The 20,636-nt window shown below is 48.5% G+C and overlaps 1 protein-coding gene across 17 annotated transcripts in view; it reads left to right on the forward strand.

Moving 5' to 3' along the window:
- TPM1 (tropomyosin 1) overlaps nucleotides 1-20,636 on the forward strand; it is a gene marked incomplete at its 3' end in the record, with an annotated part of 58,640 nt that overhangs the window by 32,258 nt on the left and 5,746 nt on the right. For 5 of the 17 annotated variants that reach the window (XR_014541691.1, XM_083586957.1, XM_083586958.1 and 2 more), the window contains 6 exons: nucleotides 9,437-9,570; nucleotides 10,757-10,874; nucleotides 11,366-11,436; nucleotides 12,683-12,758; nucleotides 14,231-14,293; nucleotides 14,793-14,862. Coding sequence is in view for 14 of the 17 variants with exons in the window: in XM_083586957.1 (XP_083443083.1) it covers nucleotides 9,437-9,570; nucleotides 10,757-10,874; nucleotides 11,366-11,436; nucleotides 12,683-12,758; nucleotides 14,231-14,293; nucleotides 14,793-14,862 (532 nt within the window). Of the gene's footprint in view, nucleotides 1-2,647; nucleotides 3,049-9,436; nucleotides 9,571-10,756; nucleotides 10,875-11,365; nucleotides 11,437-11,759; nucleotides 12,759-14,230; nucleotides 14,294-14,792; nucleotides 14,863-16,882; nucleotides 16,966-19,459; nucleotides 19,806-20,636 lie in introns of those variants that run through there. The other 12 variants (XM_083586955.1, XM_083586956.1, XM_083586947.1 and 9 more) reach the window with 9 other exon arrangements.

Here is a 20,636-nt window from a genome sequence, read left to right on the forward strand (position 1 = left end):
TGCCCCCCCCCAGGTTTTGAACTAAAACTCCCATCAACTCTAGCCAGCTGGGCACCAGACTGGCAAAGCCTGCTTTAAAGGATCCTTGCCTGAGACCCTGACAAGCTGTGCCAGTCAAAGACAGCATTACTGGACAAGATCAGGAGTAGGCAGGCTTTAGGATCCGCTTTTGTTTTTTTACCAAACCCCCAAGACCAGCCAATTGGAGTCAGTTACAAAAGGCATCCTTTTGGAATTCGCCACTTGGTTCTGCAATCAGAAGGAAGGAATGGTGATGGCATAAGGCATCTCCTCTACTGCCCTTCGACTGTCCTCCACCCCGGTTTTTCTGGTGGTGCCAAGAATCCCCCTGTGCCTTGTTGCTATGAAACTCCTTGGAGATATCTGGAGTATTTTGGACAGCACTTTAGCATCCTGCTGTCACTAAGCTCCCCTTCCCCCATCCTAGAATGACTCTGGAATATGGAGTGTTCAACTCAAGGCGATTCTCTGGTTTGACATTCCCTGTGTTTCAGACAGTATTCTTCCTAGTTTTCTCTAGCCCAGCAAGTCCTGCTCCTTCCCCCTTCCTGTTTTCTCAGGGGGCGGGGCACAATTTTTCCATTCCATTTGCATTATAACACAAGCATGTTCAGAGCCAATTTAAAACCTCTTTGCTCTTTCCCAAATAGAAGGATGTAAAGCCCCCTCCCCCCACCGAACACACCTAGAGTACAGAGAGGCCACAATTCTCTTTGCTGCTATCTTGAACAAGCATACTTGTCAGAATTCATGCAAGTTCTCTAAGCCTTCCCTGCAAAAATAGACCAATATAGAGATGGTAATAATATTGGTCTACCGTGCAGGACTCTTGTGAGGACTGGTGAGATGAGGCATGTGAAATGATTTGAATGCCAGCAAATGCTAAGTGGCATTAAGGCCACAATCCTAAAACCCTAAGCAGCTTTGTACTGAATCAGACCCTTAGTCCATATACCTCGGTATTGTCTCTACACTAACTGGCAACAGTTCTCCAGGGTTTCAGACAATAGAAATCCCAAAGCTATACCTGGCGATGCCAGGGGTTGAACCTGGGGCCATCTGCATGCAAAGCCACTGAGCTCCACCCTTCCAGACTGAGGAGTAATATCCGTCAGACACAACAGGATTTGCTTCTGAATAGACATGCATAAGATTGCACTGCATATCTCCCATAATGGTTTCCAGAAACGTAGACAAGCACCTTTCATTCTCATGTCCTCCCATTTCATTTACATTGTTATGGTGGCCTTTTCGCAATCTCTGTTGGTGGGAGTCTGTCTTGTTTTTGCATATCTGGCTCTTGCTAGGTAGCCTGCTAAACAATTAGTGCTGGGAATCTTTAGCAGGCTCAGTCCCTGGCAACTACTTCCTACAGTGCTATTGTGACAGCTGGCTCAACTCTTTAGATGGTTTAAAGCCAGGAAATGTTGCTGTAGTATCACTTAGAGCCAAGTCCCATCTGTCCCTGGGAGCACAACACCTTCCACCTTGGAAGTGCTGTGAATCTTTGACCACCAGGTGGCACTTGTGCACCTTTTCTGGAAAGTCTCCATTCACTTCCACCCTCCCCCTTTTCTGCTGCAGCAAACCCCCAAACCTCTCGCCCATTCCTGCCCCAGGGCATTTTGTCTTAGTACAAATAGGAGAGAGAGCCTGGGGCAGGGGCAGTTCCAGGAGAACAGGCCTGGGACAAAGCCACTTAGTCCACCACAGCACAGGAACAACAAGGCCAGGTGACCCTTCCTTGCTACCCAAGCAAGAGTCTTGTGGGTCAGCAGGCTGCATCTTGGGAAATGCGAGATCCGGCTGCATTCAATACCAAGTTCTCTCAACTTGTGTCAGAGCTATTCCACTTCAGGTAGCTAGGGAGGGCTCACAGCACTGGATTGTAGTGTGCAAAAATAGTTAATATATTTACTTGGTTAATAAATTCCACTACTGATACAAAAACATCTAGATAGCTAGTACGCCCGTGAAAAAAGGCTAAGGCATAACCCTGACATGCTAGATTTATTGAAGCAGGGAGTTGAGGTGTTTGTGAAAGAGCATCCTTCACCTTGACCTGTGGTACAGTCCAGAGGTTGCCTGCCTCTTCAGGGTCATGCACTGGGGAAATATTTGGGTACTCTTACGCAGAGATGCAATCAAAAGCAGATCACATAGCATGATCCCAGAAGTGTTTACTCTGCTGTAAGATTTTGTGGGCCTTGCAAAAAAAGTATGTGAGGAACTGTGTCTGCATGCAAACTGATCATGGACAAGTTTGTTGTTGTTGTTGTTGTTTCTTCGTGACCCCTTGGACCCCATGGACATGCCTACTCAGTAGCAAAACCCACTGCTTTGCACTGGAGCTGGACTCACTCCCGAGGAATTCTAGGAAATGAATTCCACTGGTTTTACAATTCCACTTGTTACAATCAAGCTGGATATATATATTATTGATTTTTAAAAATTAGTAAGGGGAGAGGTTTAGTTCCAAACTAACAGTGTAAAAGGGGTGGAGGTCTCCACATACAACTTTGGCGAGGAATTACGCAGCGCGATCCGTAGCGCATTTTATCCGCAGGAAGTCCCGCAGATCTCAGTGATGCTGGGCTTGAGCAGTTCTTCAGGCGCTGAGGATGCGGCCTTGAAACGACTGCGGCTTACTTGCGAGTAAGTGCCGGCGCAGCCAACTGCAGGGCAGGGCGCGGCTCCGCGCCGAGACGCGGCGTCTCCTGGCGGCGCAGGTGGGCGCTGGCGGGGCCGGGAAGGCGGACTTCCGGAGGCGGCGAGGCGGGAGGAGCCGGGGTGGGCGCCGCCTTGCCTCCTGGCCTTGCGCCGCGCTGCTTGCCGGTCGGCCGCGGCCCGCTTCCCCTTCTGGCAGCCTCCTCGCTCTCTCCTGCGGTGCCCATGGCGGCGGGGCTCAGCTCGCTGGAGGCCGTGCGCCGGAAGATCCGCAGCCTGCAAGAGCAGGCGGACGGCGCCGAGGAAAGGGCCGGCCGGCTCCAGCGGGAGCTCGACGAGGAGCGGGCGCTGCGCGAACAGGTAGGCGGCGGCCATCCCCCGAGCATCGCGCCGGGCTCCGCATTCCCAAGGGCGGCGGCCGCCCTTCCTGCGCCTTTGCGCCTCTGGGGAGCCTCGCGCGCTTCGCCGAGACCCCCGATCCAGCTCGCCGGGGAACCGGGAAGACGCGGAGCGCGGAAAGGGGGTCTTTCTCTTTCCAGTTCCCGTCTCGGGTTTCTAGCAAGGAGGGACTTGGGGAGCCCCGCTTGGAGTCGGGAGCCCTTCCATCCCGGAGACGAGAGGGAGCCCCCTTCCCCGCCGCGGGCCTCGTGCCCTTCGCGCTTTGCAAGGCGCGCCTCCCCGAAGCTTCCTCGGGAGACAAAGGGGGCTGCCGGGGATGCTGCGATGGCCTCGCCTCGGCGAACAAAGGCGGCGCTTTGGGGAAGTTCCCCGCGAGAAGCGAGCTGGCCGTTGCAAGGGGAGCCTGGCGCAGGGCGGCTTCGACCGAGGCCGAGGAGAGCCTTGCAGGAGTCGCTTTGGGCTCAGAGGGCTCAGGCTCGGAGAGGAAGCGTAGCTAGAGGGAGTTACCGTTTAGGATTGCTTTGCGCGTCGTGGCAGGTCTGCCCCGCGTGCCCCTGAAAATCTGAATTCGGGGCAGCGCAAAACCCACCTTTACACCTTTGGGATGAAGAGGGCGGGGCTCTGGGCACAGCGAGGGGGTTCTGAGTGTTTGCTTTTTTAAACGGAGTAAAATCCATGCAAAACAGGACATGAATTAATGTGCACACTTTGATTCCGGTTTATCCGGACTTCCTTGTAAGCAGCAGAAATTGGCATGCCAGCCTCATAGCCGACCCAGAAATTTGCCTGATGCCAAGTGGGATCATTGGAGCATCCTGGCTCCAGTATTGGCTACCAGGGCTCCCCAGGGATTTGCACAGGAGGTTTTCCCAGCTCTGCCCGGGCCTGCTAAGGATCAAACTTGGAACCATCTGCCTCCTAAGAAGGGGCTGTTCTGCCGAGCCTTGCCCTTTCCTCCTGTGAGCTGGGGCCCTTCCCTAACCTGGGGGGGGGGGGTTAGGTGAGGCTCAGAGACTTAGTCAACGCAAACCAGAAACCCGTTAAAAAATCATTTAAAGCTAAGCAGCAACTTGAATTCCTCCCCAACTTAATATGATGCAGTGGACAGAATGCTGGGTTTAACTTTTCTCTTTAAAATGTTGGGGGATTTGCTCCCATGGGTGTAGTCAGGGGGGTGGGGGGGCCTGCACCCCCAATCAAGTAAATAAATAGAAATAACTAACTGACCAATGTCATTGCAGATATCTTGGTTCTGCCCCTGCAACAAAAGCCTGCCTCCGCTAAAATAATTCCTGGCTACACCCAGATGCCACTTAGAATCGTAGAACGGCTCGGGGGGCCTTTCCCACTCTGATTCATAGACTTCAAGAGGCATACATACAGTCCAACCCCCTACAATGCAGGACCCACAGCTAAAGAATCACTGATATAGGTGGCCATCCATCCCCAATGCACCATCTCTGTGCACATATTCCACTGCACCCAGACCCGAAAGGCAGCTGAACATTCATTTTGGTATGTTCCTAATAGAGGGTCACAGTATTGGGTGCAAACCACATTGTGTGTTATGCCTGTGCAAATGTGTTGACCAGAGGAGGGGTGAGGACCCTTTGGCCCTCCTTAAGGTGTTGGATTCCATTCCCTCATCAGCAAGGTCAGGGATGATGGGAGTTGTAATCGGGCAACATTTGAAGGATGTTCCGCACCCCGGACTAGAGTTCTTTCTCAACAAACATCAGAAGAGTCCTGCCGCTAGATCAGATCAAAGAGCATAAGAATAGTTCTGCTGGATCAGGCCAAAGACCCTTCTGGCCCTGCATCCGTTTCTCACAATGGCCCATCGGATGGCCGCCTCCTCCTACAGAACGGAAACATCATCTGTCCTACCAGTTCTCTTAGTAGGCTAGCAAAAAATAGCAATAGTGATAAAAGCCTTCTGCAGAGCAGATGGGGCATGGGGGTGCTGGTTATGGGAAAACATTTCCCTCTCCCCCTTCTCCGTGGCCAATGTGGGAATGAAGTGGGCAGACCATTCATGCACCCCCCATGGCATTCCTTGTTGCCTGCCAGGGGAGTTGCTCAGCCAAACTTTGGCCCTCCAGGTGTTGCTAGAATACTGCTCTCCACCTTCCCTGAACCCTGGCCATGCTGGCTGCCAGCTTTGCTGGGTGATGGGAGCCCTGGCAGCATCTGGGGGTCATTGCTCCTGGCCTGACTCTCCTAATCTGGGAGAATATGCTCCCACCTTTTGTTGTGTCCTTTCCTGGTGTAAGGAATGGCTTTGCTACTCGACACCACAGCTCCCTGTGGCAGATAATTCTGCAGGTTAACAGTGTACTTAAAATGACAAAACTCTCCCGCAACCATCCAGTTTCTTTGGATTGTGACTCCTGCCCTTTGGTATTTGCTGAAAGACAAATCTCCCTTGTCACTTTCTGCGTATGCCACCCATGAGAGAGCCCTTTTGGGTCAGCATTTAAAGACTTCTCTAGCTCATCATCCTGTTTCCTGTGGTAGCCAACTTCCTGGGGGTCCACAAAGGAGGTAGCACTCTGGTGCTGTTGCTCCCCAGAAAGTAGCATTCAAAGATACATTGCCGCTGAACATGGAGATTCCACTTAGCCACCATTACTATTGAAAAAGACCCCTATTTGTGCACTTTCCTGCCCTGCTTTTGGTGCAACTTTCTCTTCATCCAGGTTGCTAGTGTGTGGTTGTGCTATCTGGGCTGCAAATTCTCAAGCATGCTGTCTGAGATTCACCCACAAAAGAACTCCGCCTTGAGCAGGTGCAGCTGGTGACTCAGACATCATGGATGCCTGGGTGATGGGCACCTTCCCTGGGCGTTGCTAACCAGTTTCATTCAAGCTGTGATCCTGTGTTGATTTACATGGGAATAATCTCCCTTGACTTCTAAGTAAATATGCATATTGATGTTGGTACCATTTTTTTAGAAAAACCAATGTGAACATCTTTGAATCTGGTTTCCTTTGCTACAAGGCTGAGTTTCACATGGCTGCTATGCACAGGGTTGCCATACAGGTGTTCAGATCAGGACTTGTTTTGTTCTGTTTTTTTAAGACACAAGCTGAAAAAAAAGTGGCACCTGCAACAAAATGTTCAGGATGCCAGCAGCTCCCTTCCGCCTCCATTTTAAGCCCTGTGATGCCACACCATCACTTCTCGCAAAGCATCCTGGGAACTTTTAGTTTGTTAAGGCTACTGAGATATGCTAGGAGAGCCCCATTCCCCCCACAAAGCTACAGTTCCCAGAGTGGTTTAACAATCCCTCTTCTCGGGGAACTCTGGGAGCTGTAGTTCTCTTGAGGGGAATGGGGGCCTGCTCACAACTCTCAGCACCCTTAACAAACTACAGCTCCCATGGTTCTTTGGGGAGGCCATGGCCATGAAAAGGGATGCTTTGAGTGTATAGTGCAGGTGGGGCCTTCATTGCTGCTCCTGTTTGCCTGCTGGGATCCTGCCCTTTTCTCTGCAGCAAACATTTAGTTGGGCAGGTGCCGTGTGGGGTGGATGCTTGACTTAATGGCACGTGACCCACTTGTTTGCTCGATCACCATGCAAAGCACAGGGAGGCGGGGATGAGAAGAGGAGGGGCAGGGAACCCGGAGCCAGGGCTGCTTGGGGATGTGGGCTCTAGATGGAGCAGGACTCCACTCCTGTCGTCTCTGACCATTGGCCATACTGCCTCCTGGGATTCCAGGTTTCCCCATCCCTGACTTAGATGGTTTTGCAATTCAAGCCGCAGTCCTATGCCTGGGGGCTCATCTCGGCAACTGAGAAAATGTTGCACATTAAGGAAGTCTTCTATGTATCTTTTACGTTTTTCTTGCTTGCCTGTTTCTCCAAAGAGGCTGGAGGCAGCAAATAGACTGTAGTAAAAACAGATTAAAGCAGATTTTTTTTAAAAAAAAAATCCCCCAAAACACATGTCCAGATCAACCCATTTAACAAATTCCGGCAGCATGGAAATAATATAGAAGCCATCCTGGGGTGGCTGGGGGGGGTGGAGATATATAATCAACCCAAGGACTTTTAAAGCCAAGGTCGTTTAAGTAAGTCCACAAAAGTTGACAGTCTGTAAAAATGTTGTCTAGCCTGCTGCAGAATGGCAGTGCCGGGCTGGAGAGCAGGCAAGCGCTTAAAGGCCAGGCTGTAAGAAATGGCCAGTGTATTGTGCAAATTCCAAATCCTGTGAGGATATTCCTTTAAAACAGAGAGATCAGGTAACTAGCAGAGTTGTTGAAGGGGAGTCTCTGCAGGGTGGAGGGTGCTGTTCCCTTCCCATTCACTTCAGAATGACGACTGGAGGGGGAGGGAAATAGTTGCTGTCAAGCCCAGCAGCAATCATTAATCCCTGGTCTTCTCATAGTGAAACTATGAGCAAACACAGACCAGAAACTTGTGTTTATCGGCTAGCCCTGGGAGTGCCCCTCCGGTGTCATGGGTAGTTTTCTTTACCATATAAGGAAAAGCCCTGCTTTGCAGAAAGAGGGGGGAAAGGCGGGGGGGGGGGAGAGCAAGGCCATAATTTTGGGACTTTCAAGGAAACTACAAGCAAGCCTCTGCTGACTTTCTGCTTTGGGAACAGGAAGTGGGATACTGACCTTTAATCACTGCAGACTGCAACTGGGTTGAGATCAGTTTTGATGTAATTATTAACTGGGCTGCCTAATCGGTTTTTTCCACACTTGAGACCAGGGTTGTTTGCCAGTTTTCCCCTCCCCAGAGATGAAAGTGCTGTAACACTGAGAGCCTCAGAAAGCACACATGGACTCTGCTTTAGCCACGCAGGCCCAGGAAGTAATTCTGTGCAGGCCCCACCCAAGTGAACAGGAGCTCAGTGCATTGAAATGTGGCGTCGCCCTTTTGACTTCCAGAAACTTGTATTTATTCCTGATCTTTTTGCAGTGGAGATCCTAAGCAATAGTGAGGCTTTTGCATCAAAAACCACAGCAACTGAGTTTGCAGAAGAGCATGAAAATGTGGCTTAGGTTGCAGTTCTAAACCCACTTCCTAGTGAGTAAGCTCTGTTGCACACAGTGGAGTTTCCATCAAAGTTGACATGTTGCTGTGAACTTGTGGAAGTATTTAAAATTAGGTAGTCTGGTTTGCTCATATTTCATGTTAGAATAAAAATTGTAGGGAATGACATTCCTTGTAAAATAAGGCGTCCCTTGACAAGTTGTATAAAAAGTATTGAACTCTTTTCCCCTCCCCGATAGGATGATATTTGGCACGTGGCCCACCACAAGTTGGGTTGGAGCTACTGACTGGTGCCCTTTCTGGCACAGAGGATCTGAGAGTGCAGGCCACTTCCCCATGCGCTGTGGTTTTTTCTCTTGCTGACTTAGCTGAGGATTCAGCGTCAGCCCAGCCCTGGAGAATCAGCCAGGAGTCTGAGCTGTCTCTTTGGGTCGTGTCCAGGACTCCCAGAAACTCCCATGGCCTGCTTATGCCCTGCAGAGACCCCAAAGCTTTTCATGGGGGAAATGCATTTCCGTCCTTACTCCATGATTTGAGCAAAGAGTCTGGAAGTATGTCAGGCTGGTGTGAAGGAGAAGACAGCTCTCTGCCCCAAGAAGTTTGAAATCTGGAATGATGGTAGCCAACGTGGTGCCCTCTAGAAGCTGTTGGATCCCTAACTCCTATCTGCCCCAGCCAGCGTGACCGGTCATTGAGGATGATGGGAGTTGGGGATCTGACAACATACAGAGGGTGCTGTGTTGGCCACTTTTGATCTAAATTTTGGAAGCAGGAGAAGTTGCATCCAGGGCAGCACACCTGTAAAGGGCAGTTGCTGGGCCTCGTCTCCCCGCCCTTCGTGTTCTTGCCCTTGATCTATTAGACCCATGTAGTTCCTTCACGTTTTAACTCTAAAAGATGGGGTCCATTTCCTTTGACTGTCTATAAGTGAAAGTGGTTCTTGATCCCTCAGTGAGTGAAGGATCAGACTGCCTGAGGTGTATCATGAAGTAACTCGCATGAAAAGGAAAGAGTTGAGAAATATTCTAACAGATTAGGCAAGCGGTGATGGGGACACACATGGCCACAGTCTGTTTTTTTAAAGAATCCCCTACTTTAAGAATTGGTTGCTTATTCTCTGCTAACCCCTCAAAACACCACTTTCCCCTGTTTTGTTTCCGTCTGCTTCTCCCCAGCCTGGCACCCTCCAGATGTTTCAGACTTACAGCTCTGGGGGTTGTAGTCCAAAACACCTGAAGGACGCCAGGGGGGGGGCCTGGCTGAGGTCTCCTTTCCTCTTCACAGTGTGCTTCCCAACCACCTCTTGAGCTCCCTCAAAAGTCACGGTGTTTTCCTTTCTCCGCAGGCTGAGAGCGATGTGGCTTCTCTGAACAGGCGTATCCAACTGGTAGAGGAAGAGTTGGATCGTGCCCAGGAGCGCCTGGCAACAGCCTTGCAGAAACTGGAGGAGGCTGAGAAGGCGGCAGATGAGAGCGAAAGGTGGGGATAGCCCTCCAAATGTTGTCCAATCTCAAAAAAAAAAAAAAAAAAAAAACACCTCAGTTGGGAGGCAGGAGCATAGCAGCTGTTGTGGCCTGGCCTGCCTTTTAGCCTCGGCTGTGTTGGGCCACGCACCCTAATGCACAGCATATCTTGGCAAGAGGGCACATAGGGAGGGGCACCTGAATGGCATCTTCACACATCCATATCCTCCCAGAGTTCCCTGAGAAGAGGGGTTGTTAAACCATTCTGGGAACTGTAGCTCTCTGAGAGGAACAGGGGTCGCCAAAGTGCTCTCAGAACCCTTAACAAACTACAGCTCCCAGAATTCTATGGGGGGGGGAGGCCATGACCTTTTAAAGCGGTATCATTGTGCTTCAACTCTATGGTGTGAATGTGGACACAAGCATACATACATGCACACACACTCTGACATGGGGCCCAGTCCACCAGGGTATTATTTTATTAAATTTCTCCAAATTTATACAGTTAACTCCCCCTTTGTGTGCATTTGAGGCATGCATGACCACTGAGCCGCACAACATTTTCAGCCCCAGAAGCATGTGGGGCTGGCTTACACAGTCCTGTTGATGCATACAGTGCCTCAGAACACCACCTCTGTGCAAACGGGAATTCCATGGACACTGGCTCTCCTCCCCCCCCCTTTTTTAAAGCAAACTAGCAAATAGCCTGTTGCTGTAAGTAGCTGTGTGTTTCGAAGGGAAGTTTGTACCCTTTTACACACCTGTAAAGTATTTGTGAGCAGAGGCACCAAATTGTTCTTTCCCATACGAGTGAGTGGCAGCCATACATGTACTAGATAGTTGGACTATCTTGAAGTTTAATTTTGGTACCCAAAAGTGCAATGAGCTAGAGGGGGAACCAAAATTTCAGCCCATCAGTGAGGAAGGTACTTGTGGGAAGTTTCTAGTCCTTAATAGCGTTTTAGAATTGTTGAAACCTTCCTAGCCAGAGCGATGGCTGCAGAAGATTTTGGAGGCAGGTGCTTTATATCCCAGGACTATCCAGGGAAGCATAAATTAGGCAAAATCAAAGAGGCCATGCTGATTTGCCTACAGGTCACAGAAATAACTTTGGGGGGGGTGAGGGGGAGCAGAATTGTTGAGACACAAATGGGCCTTCAATAGCAAGCTGTTTTCCAACCCTTGTAATTTCTGCCTTCCAGAGGAATGAAGGTCATTGAGAGCAGAGCCCTGAAGGATGAGGAGAAGATGGAGATCCAGGAGATCCAACTCAAGGAGGCCAAACACATTGCAGAGGACGCCGACCGCAAGTATGAAGAGGTGGGTACTTGAGCGCAGCCGGGGGCCCTTGGGAGGTTATTCGGTTTGGCTGCTGTTTACAAGGAGGACCAGTGAGTAGGGAGACCTGAGATGCTCTGCAGAAGGCATGGGGTGGCAGGGTGATCCACTGAGAGACAGCGAGGATCTGAGCGGAGAAGCTTTGTGGAGGAAGCCCACAAGAGCGGGGCGGAAAGTGATGCCTTTTGCCTAGCAAGCATTTGAGAGAGTGTGCTGAAATTTCACAAGGGCAGGATCGCTGGGAGTTGTACCCCACCTCCTGAAGCTGGGGACTTGACCTTGGCTTCCTGCCTTCTGAAATGGTCTCCCTCTCCACCTCCCTGTCTCAAGTATGGGCAGCACAGTTACTTGGGGCAACCTTCCCTGACCTGTTGCCCTCCAGATGTTGTTGGGAGATGATTCTCCATCGCAGTCTCCATCTTGCTGCTGGGCCCTGAGCCTCCCCCCTCCTTCTGCTTTCCCCATTGCTATAGGTGGCTCGTAAGCTGGTGATCATTGAGAGCGACCTGGAGCGTGCGGAAGAGCGGGCTGAACTGTCAGAAAGGTAGGGGCCACCGCCTGGCCAATTAGAAAAGGGCTCTGGGGTCCATGCGGCAAGTGTGATGTATGTCGCAGTCCATGAATGTCTGGTGCGGGACGGTGACTGGCTATCTTCCAGCGGCAGCTGCGGGGGTCTGCTGCATGCCTTGGCACGCCTGAGTGTGTGTGCGTGTCGTTGCGCCTGCGTACGTCTGTGCGCTTCCGTGGTGTCTGAATCGTTTTCTCTGGGGGCCTCTCTTATTTGGTCTGGGTCACTGCATGCTTTTTTACTCGCACACGGATTGTTTTGTGAATGGCTCTTGTGCATTTTCATGTGTTCACTAACAGCCAAGCCCGACAGCTGGAGGAACAGTTAAGGATAATGGATCAAACGTTGAAAGCATTAATGGCTGCTGAGGAGAAGGTACTGGAGACAACATACCTCTGTATCTGTGAACCGAATGATCAGGTTTTTTTAGCTGCCACCCAAATCTCCTGGCTACCCTGACCTTCTAGTTAGATGCCTCTTAGCAGTAGTGGCTGGATCTCCCCTTTATCCTTCTCCTTCCTCTCCTGTGTTTGCTTTCTCTCGTCTCTGGTGTGGATGCCGGCGTGTGTGTGCACAGGTGTGTGCTTAACCTTTTTTGTAGCTGATCGAGCCCCAAAAAGAAGCTGAACCTCCTGGGTTGGTTGAAGAGTTTTTGATAAGTCAGCCCTCAGGTGTTTTGGACTACACCTGCCGCTTGGGCTGTTGGGACCTGTAGTCCAAAACATCTGGCATTGGCAGAATAAATCATTCTGAATCAACCTGGCTTTTTAAAAACCCACACTTGTGCTTGTACAAGTCACATCTCCATTGGCTCCTGAGTGCAGAAAGAGAATTCCATGGAAAATCCAGACAGAAGGTTGTTGCAGCTCTGCAAACAGTTTGAAAATTGCCATTTTGGCCCTGCTGAAATGTGGCAGCGTTTGTTTGGGGGCCTTTCCACCAGGGACTCTTGGCTCACCCAACCCAGAGCAAGTGTGTGATGGCCCAGTAGCATAGCAGATTTGTGGACAATATTTTGGAGTCCTTCAAAGCAACTTTGGGTTCTGCGATTAATTTATCTCTTTGATCTCAAGTGGGTTCAGCTTCTTTCAAGGCCCTTTCTTAAGCTCTGAGATTCAGTTTTCATTTTTCTCTATCTTTTCTTCCCTCTCTTTCCCTCCCTCCTCCCCCAATGACTGTTCTTCCTCTTGGCCCCTTTCCTCCCTCCATTCCAAAATAATAGCAAATGTGCTGAACTTGAAGAGGAGTTGAAAACTGTGACCAACAACCTGAGGTCGCTGGAAGCTCAGGCAGAAAAGGTATGGTCTAGCTGTGAAAGGTGCAAATGTTACACGATGGGCTTTCCAGGCCACTTGTCAGAATGTTTATTCTGAAGTAAGTCCTGTTGCCTCCAGTGGGGAATTTACTTCCCGAGTACTCTTTTTTTATATTTTACTTGCCACTTAATTCTGATGCTTCTAATGCCATGTTCACACCATACAATTAAAAGCACTAGGGTACTACTTTAAACAGTTGTGGCTTCCCTCAGAGAAATCTGGGGGCTGCAGTTTGTTAAGGGTGCTGAGAGCAGTTAGGAGAGACCCCTGTTTCCTTCCTGAAACTACAATTCCTTGAGTGGCTTAATAATCCCTCTTCACAGGGAGCTCAGGCAATTGTAGCTCTGTGCAGGGGAATAGAAGTATCCTAGTAACTCTCAGCACCTTTAACAAACTGCAGCTCCCAAAATTCCTTGGGGTAAGCCATGACCATTTAAAGTGGTATCTTCTAATGTATGGTGTGAATGTGACCTTAATCACCCAAAGCTCCCAAGGTGACACTTGCAGTGAATACAATACAGATTGGATGGGTTTTGAAGCTTCCTCAGATTACTCTTTCCTCTACCTAGCTGTGTCCAGAGGCTGCTGTCAGGTCCTGGGCAAAGAAGCACATTTCCATGTTCTTCTGTTTTGAGATCTGTTTAACTGAGAGGTGTTGGGGATTGAACTTGAGATCTTCTGCAAGCAAAGCACTGCTCTTTTTGCTGAGACCTACAGTAAAACAGAACTGTAAAAGCATTCTGTAGATCAATAAAATAATAAAATAGTATAATAACAGTTTTGTTTAGGGTTGCAAAGTGGATTTCTTATTACTATTCTAAAAAGAGAGATAGAGCAAAAGCCTGCGTCGACAGTCACTTGTTGCCAGATGAAAGCTGTGTGTCTTTGACCCTTTAACTGGGTTTCTGAGAATCAGCAATGGATGCTTTCAAGAACAGACTATGACTTCAATGTGAAATGTGGCTTGTAGCATTATGAAGCTGAACAAGGAACCCAATAGGCTATCTTTTAATCATCATGTGTCAGGAGTTCTGTGCTGTAGTGCAAACTTCTTTCAATATTCCCGCCCTCCCGGGCATGAGAGAGATTGTGCAGTCCTGGAGAAACAGCTGGTTTCAGCCAGAGCTTATAAGCCAGGGTGGGGAGCCAGTGACCCAGGCAGTGTGGCTAATGGTCAGTGGTGGTGGGATTTGGGAGTCCAGCAATATTTGAAGGGCCATTCCTGTTATAAGCTTTTCCACTGTTAATGCATTTAGCTTACAACAGGCTATCACTTGGGCTTGCACAATGAAATCTGAACACTTACTCCTGGCATTGCAGTTTTGCTGGTTTCCTCTCATGCAGTTATTTTTAGTGGTCTTTTCAATTTGTGATTGTAAAGATACTGGATGTTGCCACCTCAGTGCTGCCCATGTCTGCTCAGTTGACCTTCCATTGGTCTGCTTAATCTACAGTACTCGCAGAAGGAAGACAAGTATGAAGAGGAGATCAAGGTCCTTACTGACAAACTGAAAGAGGTAAAAATGCCGCTGTATCCTTGGGACAGAAGCCACCCCTCTTCTTTTCCCTGCAGCTTTTAAGAGATTTTGAAGAATCTTATTTCTTGCCCAAGTGGAGGGCATGAGAGCTTTGCTCTGCTATTGGGAAACTTCCATTCTGATCAGAAAATGTCCTTTGTGGTCTCCATGTACTAAAAAACAGAGGGCTGCATCCAATTTTAGGCCATTGATTTTGGGTCCATAAATTTTAATAGTTCTACTCTGAGCATAATGTAATTGGATGTCACCTATAAATATAATTGTTGCCCTGGGCTCCTTTGGTAGGAAGGGCAAGATACAACATGAATAAATAAAAATAATTGAAATGCTATATTGTTGTATTGGGAGCTGGTTTCCCACTCTGTTTTGGAAGATTCTGCTGCTGCCGCCACCCAGCCTCTTTGCACAATGCAGAAGCTTTCCTATACCTTCCTTGTGCTTTTTGACCATTGCCTTTGTGTGTTTTCTTGGCCTGCAGGCTGAGACCCGAGCTGAGTTTGCAGAGAGGTCGGTAACTAAGCTGGAGAAGAGCATTGATGACTTAGAAGGTATGTTTTTTATTTGCATCCCTTGCTAACCTAGAAGGCTGAGACAGCAAACTCCATCTTTGAAGTAGGCACTTACAGTGGACAATTGGTAATTTTTGGTCAATACTGGTAAGCGTCTGCCATGGATAAGTGCCAAGCAGCAGAGGTTGGGAGACCCCTCCCTAGCATCACTGCGTCTGGAACGGAAGGGACCACTAGGCAAGGGAGGAAGAAGATTGCTGGCTGAAATTGCCTTTCATGAACAGGAGGGGACGCAGGTGGCGCTGTGGTCTAAACCACTGAGCCTCTCAGGCTTGCTGATCGGAAGGTCAGCAGTTTGAATCCCCGTGACAGGGTTAGTTCCTGTTGCTCTGTCCCAGCTCCCGCCACCCTAGCAGTTCAAAAGCACACCAGCGTGAGTAAATAAATAAGTACTGTGGCAGGAAGGTAAATGGTGTTTCCACATAGTCAGATTTGACAGGGCTTAACCTTTAACGCATGAACAGGGCAGATGAATAACAATTGACTGAAAATGGGGTTTCAGAATGTTTGATAACTGGCTTTAGACAGAAGGTTTTGCTTTTGCCTCTTTCTCTTTTGTCTCTGTCCCTTTGGTGTCTCAAGACTTCATTCTCTTGAATATTGAACTCTACTTCCTCCTCCTCCTCCTGGTCCTTCTGGAATATTCCACCGTAAAAAAAATGAACAAGTCAGATAGGAAATACTATGAGTGCCTTAAGATCACTGGCTGAAAATGTCAGCCAAGGGAGGCATTGCAGTTGCTCCCATTAGGAATGTTGCAAGTTGACATAGTTTTCTGATGGAGATGATGAATGAAGGTCAAGACAGCCATTTGGTGGCACCTACTGACTCCACTGTCAGCGACATTTGAAGCCTTGCTTGTGTGTTAATGGGCAGCATCTGTTTAGCAGTTACATGCACCGTTTGCTTCCAAGGTCTTCACAAGTCCTTGGAATGTTCTTCTGTGTTGGTTGAACACTTGGGGAAGTGGAAGTAGTTGCTGGAGAACCTTCCCTCAAGTCTTCCTGTTCTTGTTGGGGTGTGAGGCCTGACCCTGCTCTTATTCTGTAGGGAACTGCTGCGTGGGAAGGGGTTGTCTGCTGTTACACTAGAAGAATGTTTGGACTTGGACTTTGCCAGGTTTCATGTTCTGGTGCTTCCAACAGGGAGAGGGTAGAAGGGGTCTTGAGGGGCCTACATCTCCGGGGGAAAGGAGGAGTTTGGTTTCAGAGCCCCTTGGGCCTCAGTGCTATTCTTTCTGCTGAGCCAACCAGGTCCAAGAGTTCAAGCCCCATGATGCAATGTCAGAATCGGAAGGAGCAGTAGGAGAGATAAGGACTTTGACGGGTCCTAGAGAAAAAAGCTCCCTCTGGTGAAATGCTGGTGCCCCAATGTGTTTCTGGTAGGAAAGCCTTCCTTAGGTGGGGCTGCGCAACTTCTGCTTCAAGCTGTGTCTAGGCCACAGACTTCTCCAACCTGGTGCCCTCCAGATGTTTTGGACTACAACTCTTAACACCCCCAAGCCAGCACAGTTGCATCATGCTGGAGCTGACATTGTAGTGCAAGCATCTGGAGGGCACTGGCTTGGAGAAGGCTGGTCTAAACTGTACAACTTTTGGCTGCAGAGATGGAACAGCTCAAATGCATGTAGAAAAATAGGAACAAGTTTTATCCAGGTTTAATGGAAAGCTAGCATCTAGGAGAGTTTTTGCAGTATCACTTCGATGTTTGTTTCCCACCATTTGCTTGCTGAGGAATGCCGTATTGTTATTATTTCTACCCACATCTAGCAACTCCACCGCTTGAATTCTTTTTGAACCCATTTGACTCATCTGTTTTCTTTTGCTTTCTCTCACACCTCTTCTGTGCCACACGCTGCTGCCTTCCACACACCTCCAACTCTCCCCTCCTGGCTGCCGTGACTTCCGGACGGTGTTTTGCTTCCACATCACCCTTGGTCACTGCCTCCTCCTCCTCCTCCTCCTCCCACTTCTTCTGCCTTCCCCTTGGTGACTCTCAGATGAGTTGTATGCTCAGAAACTCAAGTACAAGGCCATCAGCGAGGAGCTGGATCACGCTCTCAACGACATGACTTCCATGTAATTGGCCTCTTGTTTCTGCCTGCCCCTCTGCCCCCGAGGCGCCTCGCTGCTGCAGCCTTGCAGGTTAAACTGGCTCACTCTTTAGTGCAGGGCTGGCCTCTCCGCATGCCAGGTGCTGGCATGGCTGTGGTCTGATGGCAGCATCTAGGGTGGGAGGAAACATTTTAAATAAAAGTAAGCTTCCAACCTTTAAAATCGTGGAGAGTTTGTTAAATGTCTCCTAATAATTTCCATGCCAGTTTTGTGGTTTCATAGAGCACAAGGCATTCCTAGTCAGCAATAGATTGGCTGGCAGCCAAATTCATAACACAGTTATTGGCAATCAGCTGTGAGGTCCCCCAGCCACCCAGTGCAATTCTTTTTGCTGGGCAACTTACCAGACTCTCTTAACGAGAGGGAAATTCAATGGTCTTTGAGCGTTTTCTATTGCAGTAAAGAGTGGGCAAGTTTCATGCTTGGATTGATGAATTTATCTGACATTCCTGCAAGGCTCATTTTTACCATCCTGCTCTCTCCCTAAACCCTTTTTGGAGTGTTTCTTCTTCAAGTTCTCTTCTGTTGCAGCATTTCTAAACTTCCGTTCCCAAATTTAGTAAGTTTTTATGGTTGCATTCCTAACCTCCACTACTAGGAGATGAACTCAGTTGAAATCAGTGGAATGTACTTCCTAGTAAACATACTTCAGGTTGGATAAACTATGCAACCTGCGGGCCACCTGCTTTTAAAAACAGCCACACACTTATTGGATCCTGCTTCTCACTATCATTTAGCTTCACTATTTCGTGCATTCCTGCTATGCAAGAGGTTCAGTGTAGTTAACAGACTTTGGTGCATGTTGCTTTAAGAGAAATAAGGGCTGAACAGGAGCACTCAGGGATCTTCAATGACACTTGGGAGATTCAGGACAGACATGCCTCTGAATACCAGTTGCTACAAATCACAAGTGGGGTGAGTTGCTGTGTTGCACTGGGATCCTGCTTTGCAGATTTCCCATATTAGGCCTCTGGCTGGACACTAGGAGAACAGTGACACCTTCCCATTTTTTTCAGACTCTCAGATTATCAGAACATGGCAAGGAGTTTTAAAGTGAGAGATCAGGTGATCTTGGCTTCCTTCACCCCCCCCCCAAAAAAAAAATTCAGCTCAGGATGAGTTTGCAGGTTATTGCAGTCCATATATCTTATTTCTGTGGAGAGACCTTGGGGTCTTAGGACTGGTGTAATCCAGCGGCCAAAGGGAGCTGCTGCTTTCACACTGCCTGCTTCCCACTGGTTGGGCATGGTCTAAAGATGGAATGCAGGTTTCTTTGAAATAATTATTCCTTAGTTAGGGAAAGGGAAAAAGGCATAGAAATTGCTTAAATAATGTACCAGCAGAGCTGAGTCTTAGAACACCTAAGTAGCCCATAGAACAAGTAGCCCATAAATAGTGGAAATTGCTGGGAGTTTGAGTCTGTGGGGTCCATTTGCTTTTTAATGTCTTAAGAAATGCTGAGCAGAAGTCAACTGTCCTGTACTGAGAACTCGTAACAAGAAATTTGCTAACTTATTTAAAAACAGCAAAAGGGGAAATCTCAACCTACTTCCCAAATTGCATGGCTAGCTTCTTTGCAAAATTTCAGTACTTTTAAATTTCTGCATATTGACTGAACATTGCACACTAACACAATAACCTTCTTGGCTAGAGAAAGTAGAGATTTATTTCCAGGTCCTGCCTGAGAGGGAATTTGGAAAAGGCAGGTGAGGAAGTTGGATATGCCTGGCTTGAAATAGCAGGTGTGTGAATGAGGGTCTGCCAGCCTTCTCCACCCTGGTCTGCCCCTGTGGTGTTCGGCTCTAGCTCCCCTTATTCCTGGCCGTTGGCCATTCTGGCTGGGGCTGATGGGGGTTGGAGACCAGCAACATCTGGAGAGCACCAGGCTGCTTTTGACTCAATGGTGTGTGCCAAGAGTTACTCTGAATCAAGCTGCAGAAATAGATGTATTTAACACCGTTTTTTGTATATGTTTTGAAAGTGAATATTAATTGTGAATATTAAAAAGAAATACCTGCCAAGAGTGCTTGTAGAGGCAATTGGCCTCTTCCCTCCAACCAACCCTGCACCCCTTACACTGACTGTCATCTTCTTTGTCACCTCAGTCACTCTAAAGTGTGTGGGGGGGTTGCAATTAAGACGCCCATGAGCTCAAAGTCCCCTCCCTCCCAGGCTAATTTGCATAAATTTGTCATGATGAGCAAGGCATGTTCTGAGTGCAGTGTTTGGAGGTACTGGGAAATGTTGGCTCTGGCAGCCCCCCACCCCACCCCAGTTTGGGAGGGCTGACAGCCCCAGCTGTGAAATGTGTCATTACAGCAGGAGCAACCCTCTGATCAAAGCTGGCTTTGTTTCTCTGACCTGTTGCCGCTCTCCTGTCTTGCTCCTCCCCCTTGCTGCTGCCTCTTCCACGCCATCCATGATGCCATTTTTTTCATTTCCTTTCTTTTATCTCTGTGCAGATAAATGTCTTTGCTTCACTCCTCCAAAGACACCTTCGTCACGCTGGACAACCCATCTTTTCCAAGCCGCTGGCTGTTTCTCAGTACATGGTCCTGTCCTTCTCGCCCAGTTTCCCTTTAACCTTTTCCTCCTAGCTTTCCCTTTGCTCGCAGGACGTGGGGTGAACACTGTCTCTTCCTCTCTCCTCCCTCTTCTGTGCCTTTTCGACTGTACAGAAACGGGCCAACCTTCAGTGTAAAATAAAAAAAGAATCCCACTGTGTAAGCTGTATCTCTTTTGCTATTTCTTTTATTTATTTCCATCATTTCAAGTATGAATAAAATAAAAAAATCTGCTTTCTCGCCATTAGGGATTTATTCTTACTTTCTATTTTAGTTTATTTTTTGCCTCTCTCTTCCACTCTACCCTCCCCCCTCATCCCATTTCACAAACCACCTGTTTTTAATCCAAGAATGCAGCATCCGTAGTGTAACCTCCCATTGCTGGATGGAAAAAGGGTCTCCTTTTTAAAGCGAGTTTCCTTTTTCTTCCTTGACTTCTCCCTCCCTCTTAGCCAGGTGAGACAATATAAGCTGGATTCTTAAGAAGTATTTGTTTAAAAGTGTGGGCGTTTGGAAGCCTGTCAGCTTAGAACTAAGGGTCTCTGCATATGGTGAAAGTCCACTGTAGCCGGGCTTCTGTGTGTGGACGCTCTCAGAACTGAGTGTTCTGAGAATCTCAGCTTCCACTTAAAAATAGACACGGTTCTAACCCTTATGATTCTGGAGGCGATCAAAGGGGAAGGTGGCAGAACCACATCCAACAAAGGAAGCTGAAAACCCAGATTGAGCAAAGAGCTGAGGCTGAGAAAAGTCCTCTTTAATAGGCTCTCTCCTCTCTTCCCAGCTGGTCAGGTACAAAGTGTTCATTAGAAGGTTTTTGAACATATATTTTTCACATGTCACAGGCTGAACTCATATTGGTTTGGACCATCGTGGATCAGTCTGTGGTTGGGGAATTGCCCAGTGTAGCTGTTGGCTGGAAATATTTCCCTACTGGTGAAGGTGTTGGCCAGTTGGTTGCCAGGGTGGTATTTGGCTTGCAAAACGGTTGTCTTCCTCTGAAGACCTAGGTAGGCAAGCAACTCCAAATCTGCAAGAGTGATCAAATGGAAATAAGTCATGATACGGACAGGAC

The sequence above is a fragment of the Podarcis filfolensis genome (genome assembly GCF_964270895.1).
Source record: "Podarcis filfolensis genome assembly, chromosome: 14".
NCBI classification, from domain to species: Eukaryota; Metazoa; Chordata; class Lepidosauria; order Squamata; family Lacertidae; genus Podarcis; species Podarcis filfolensis.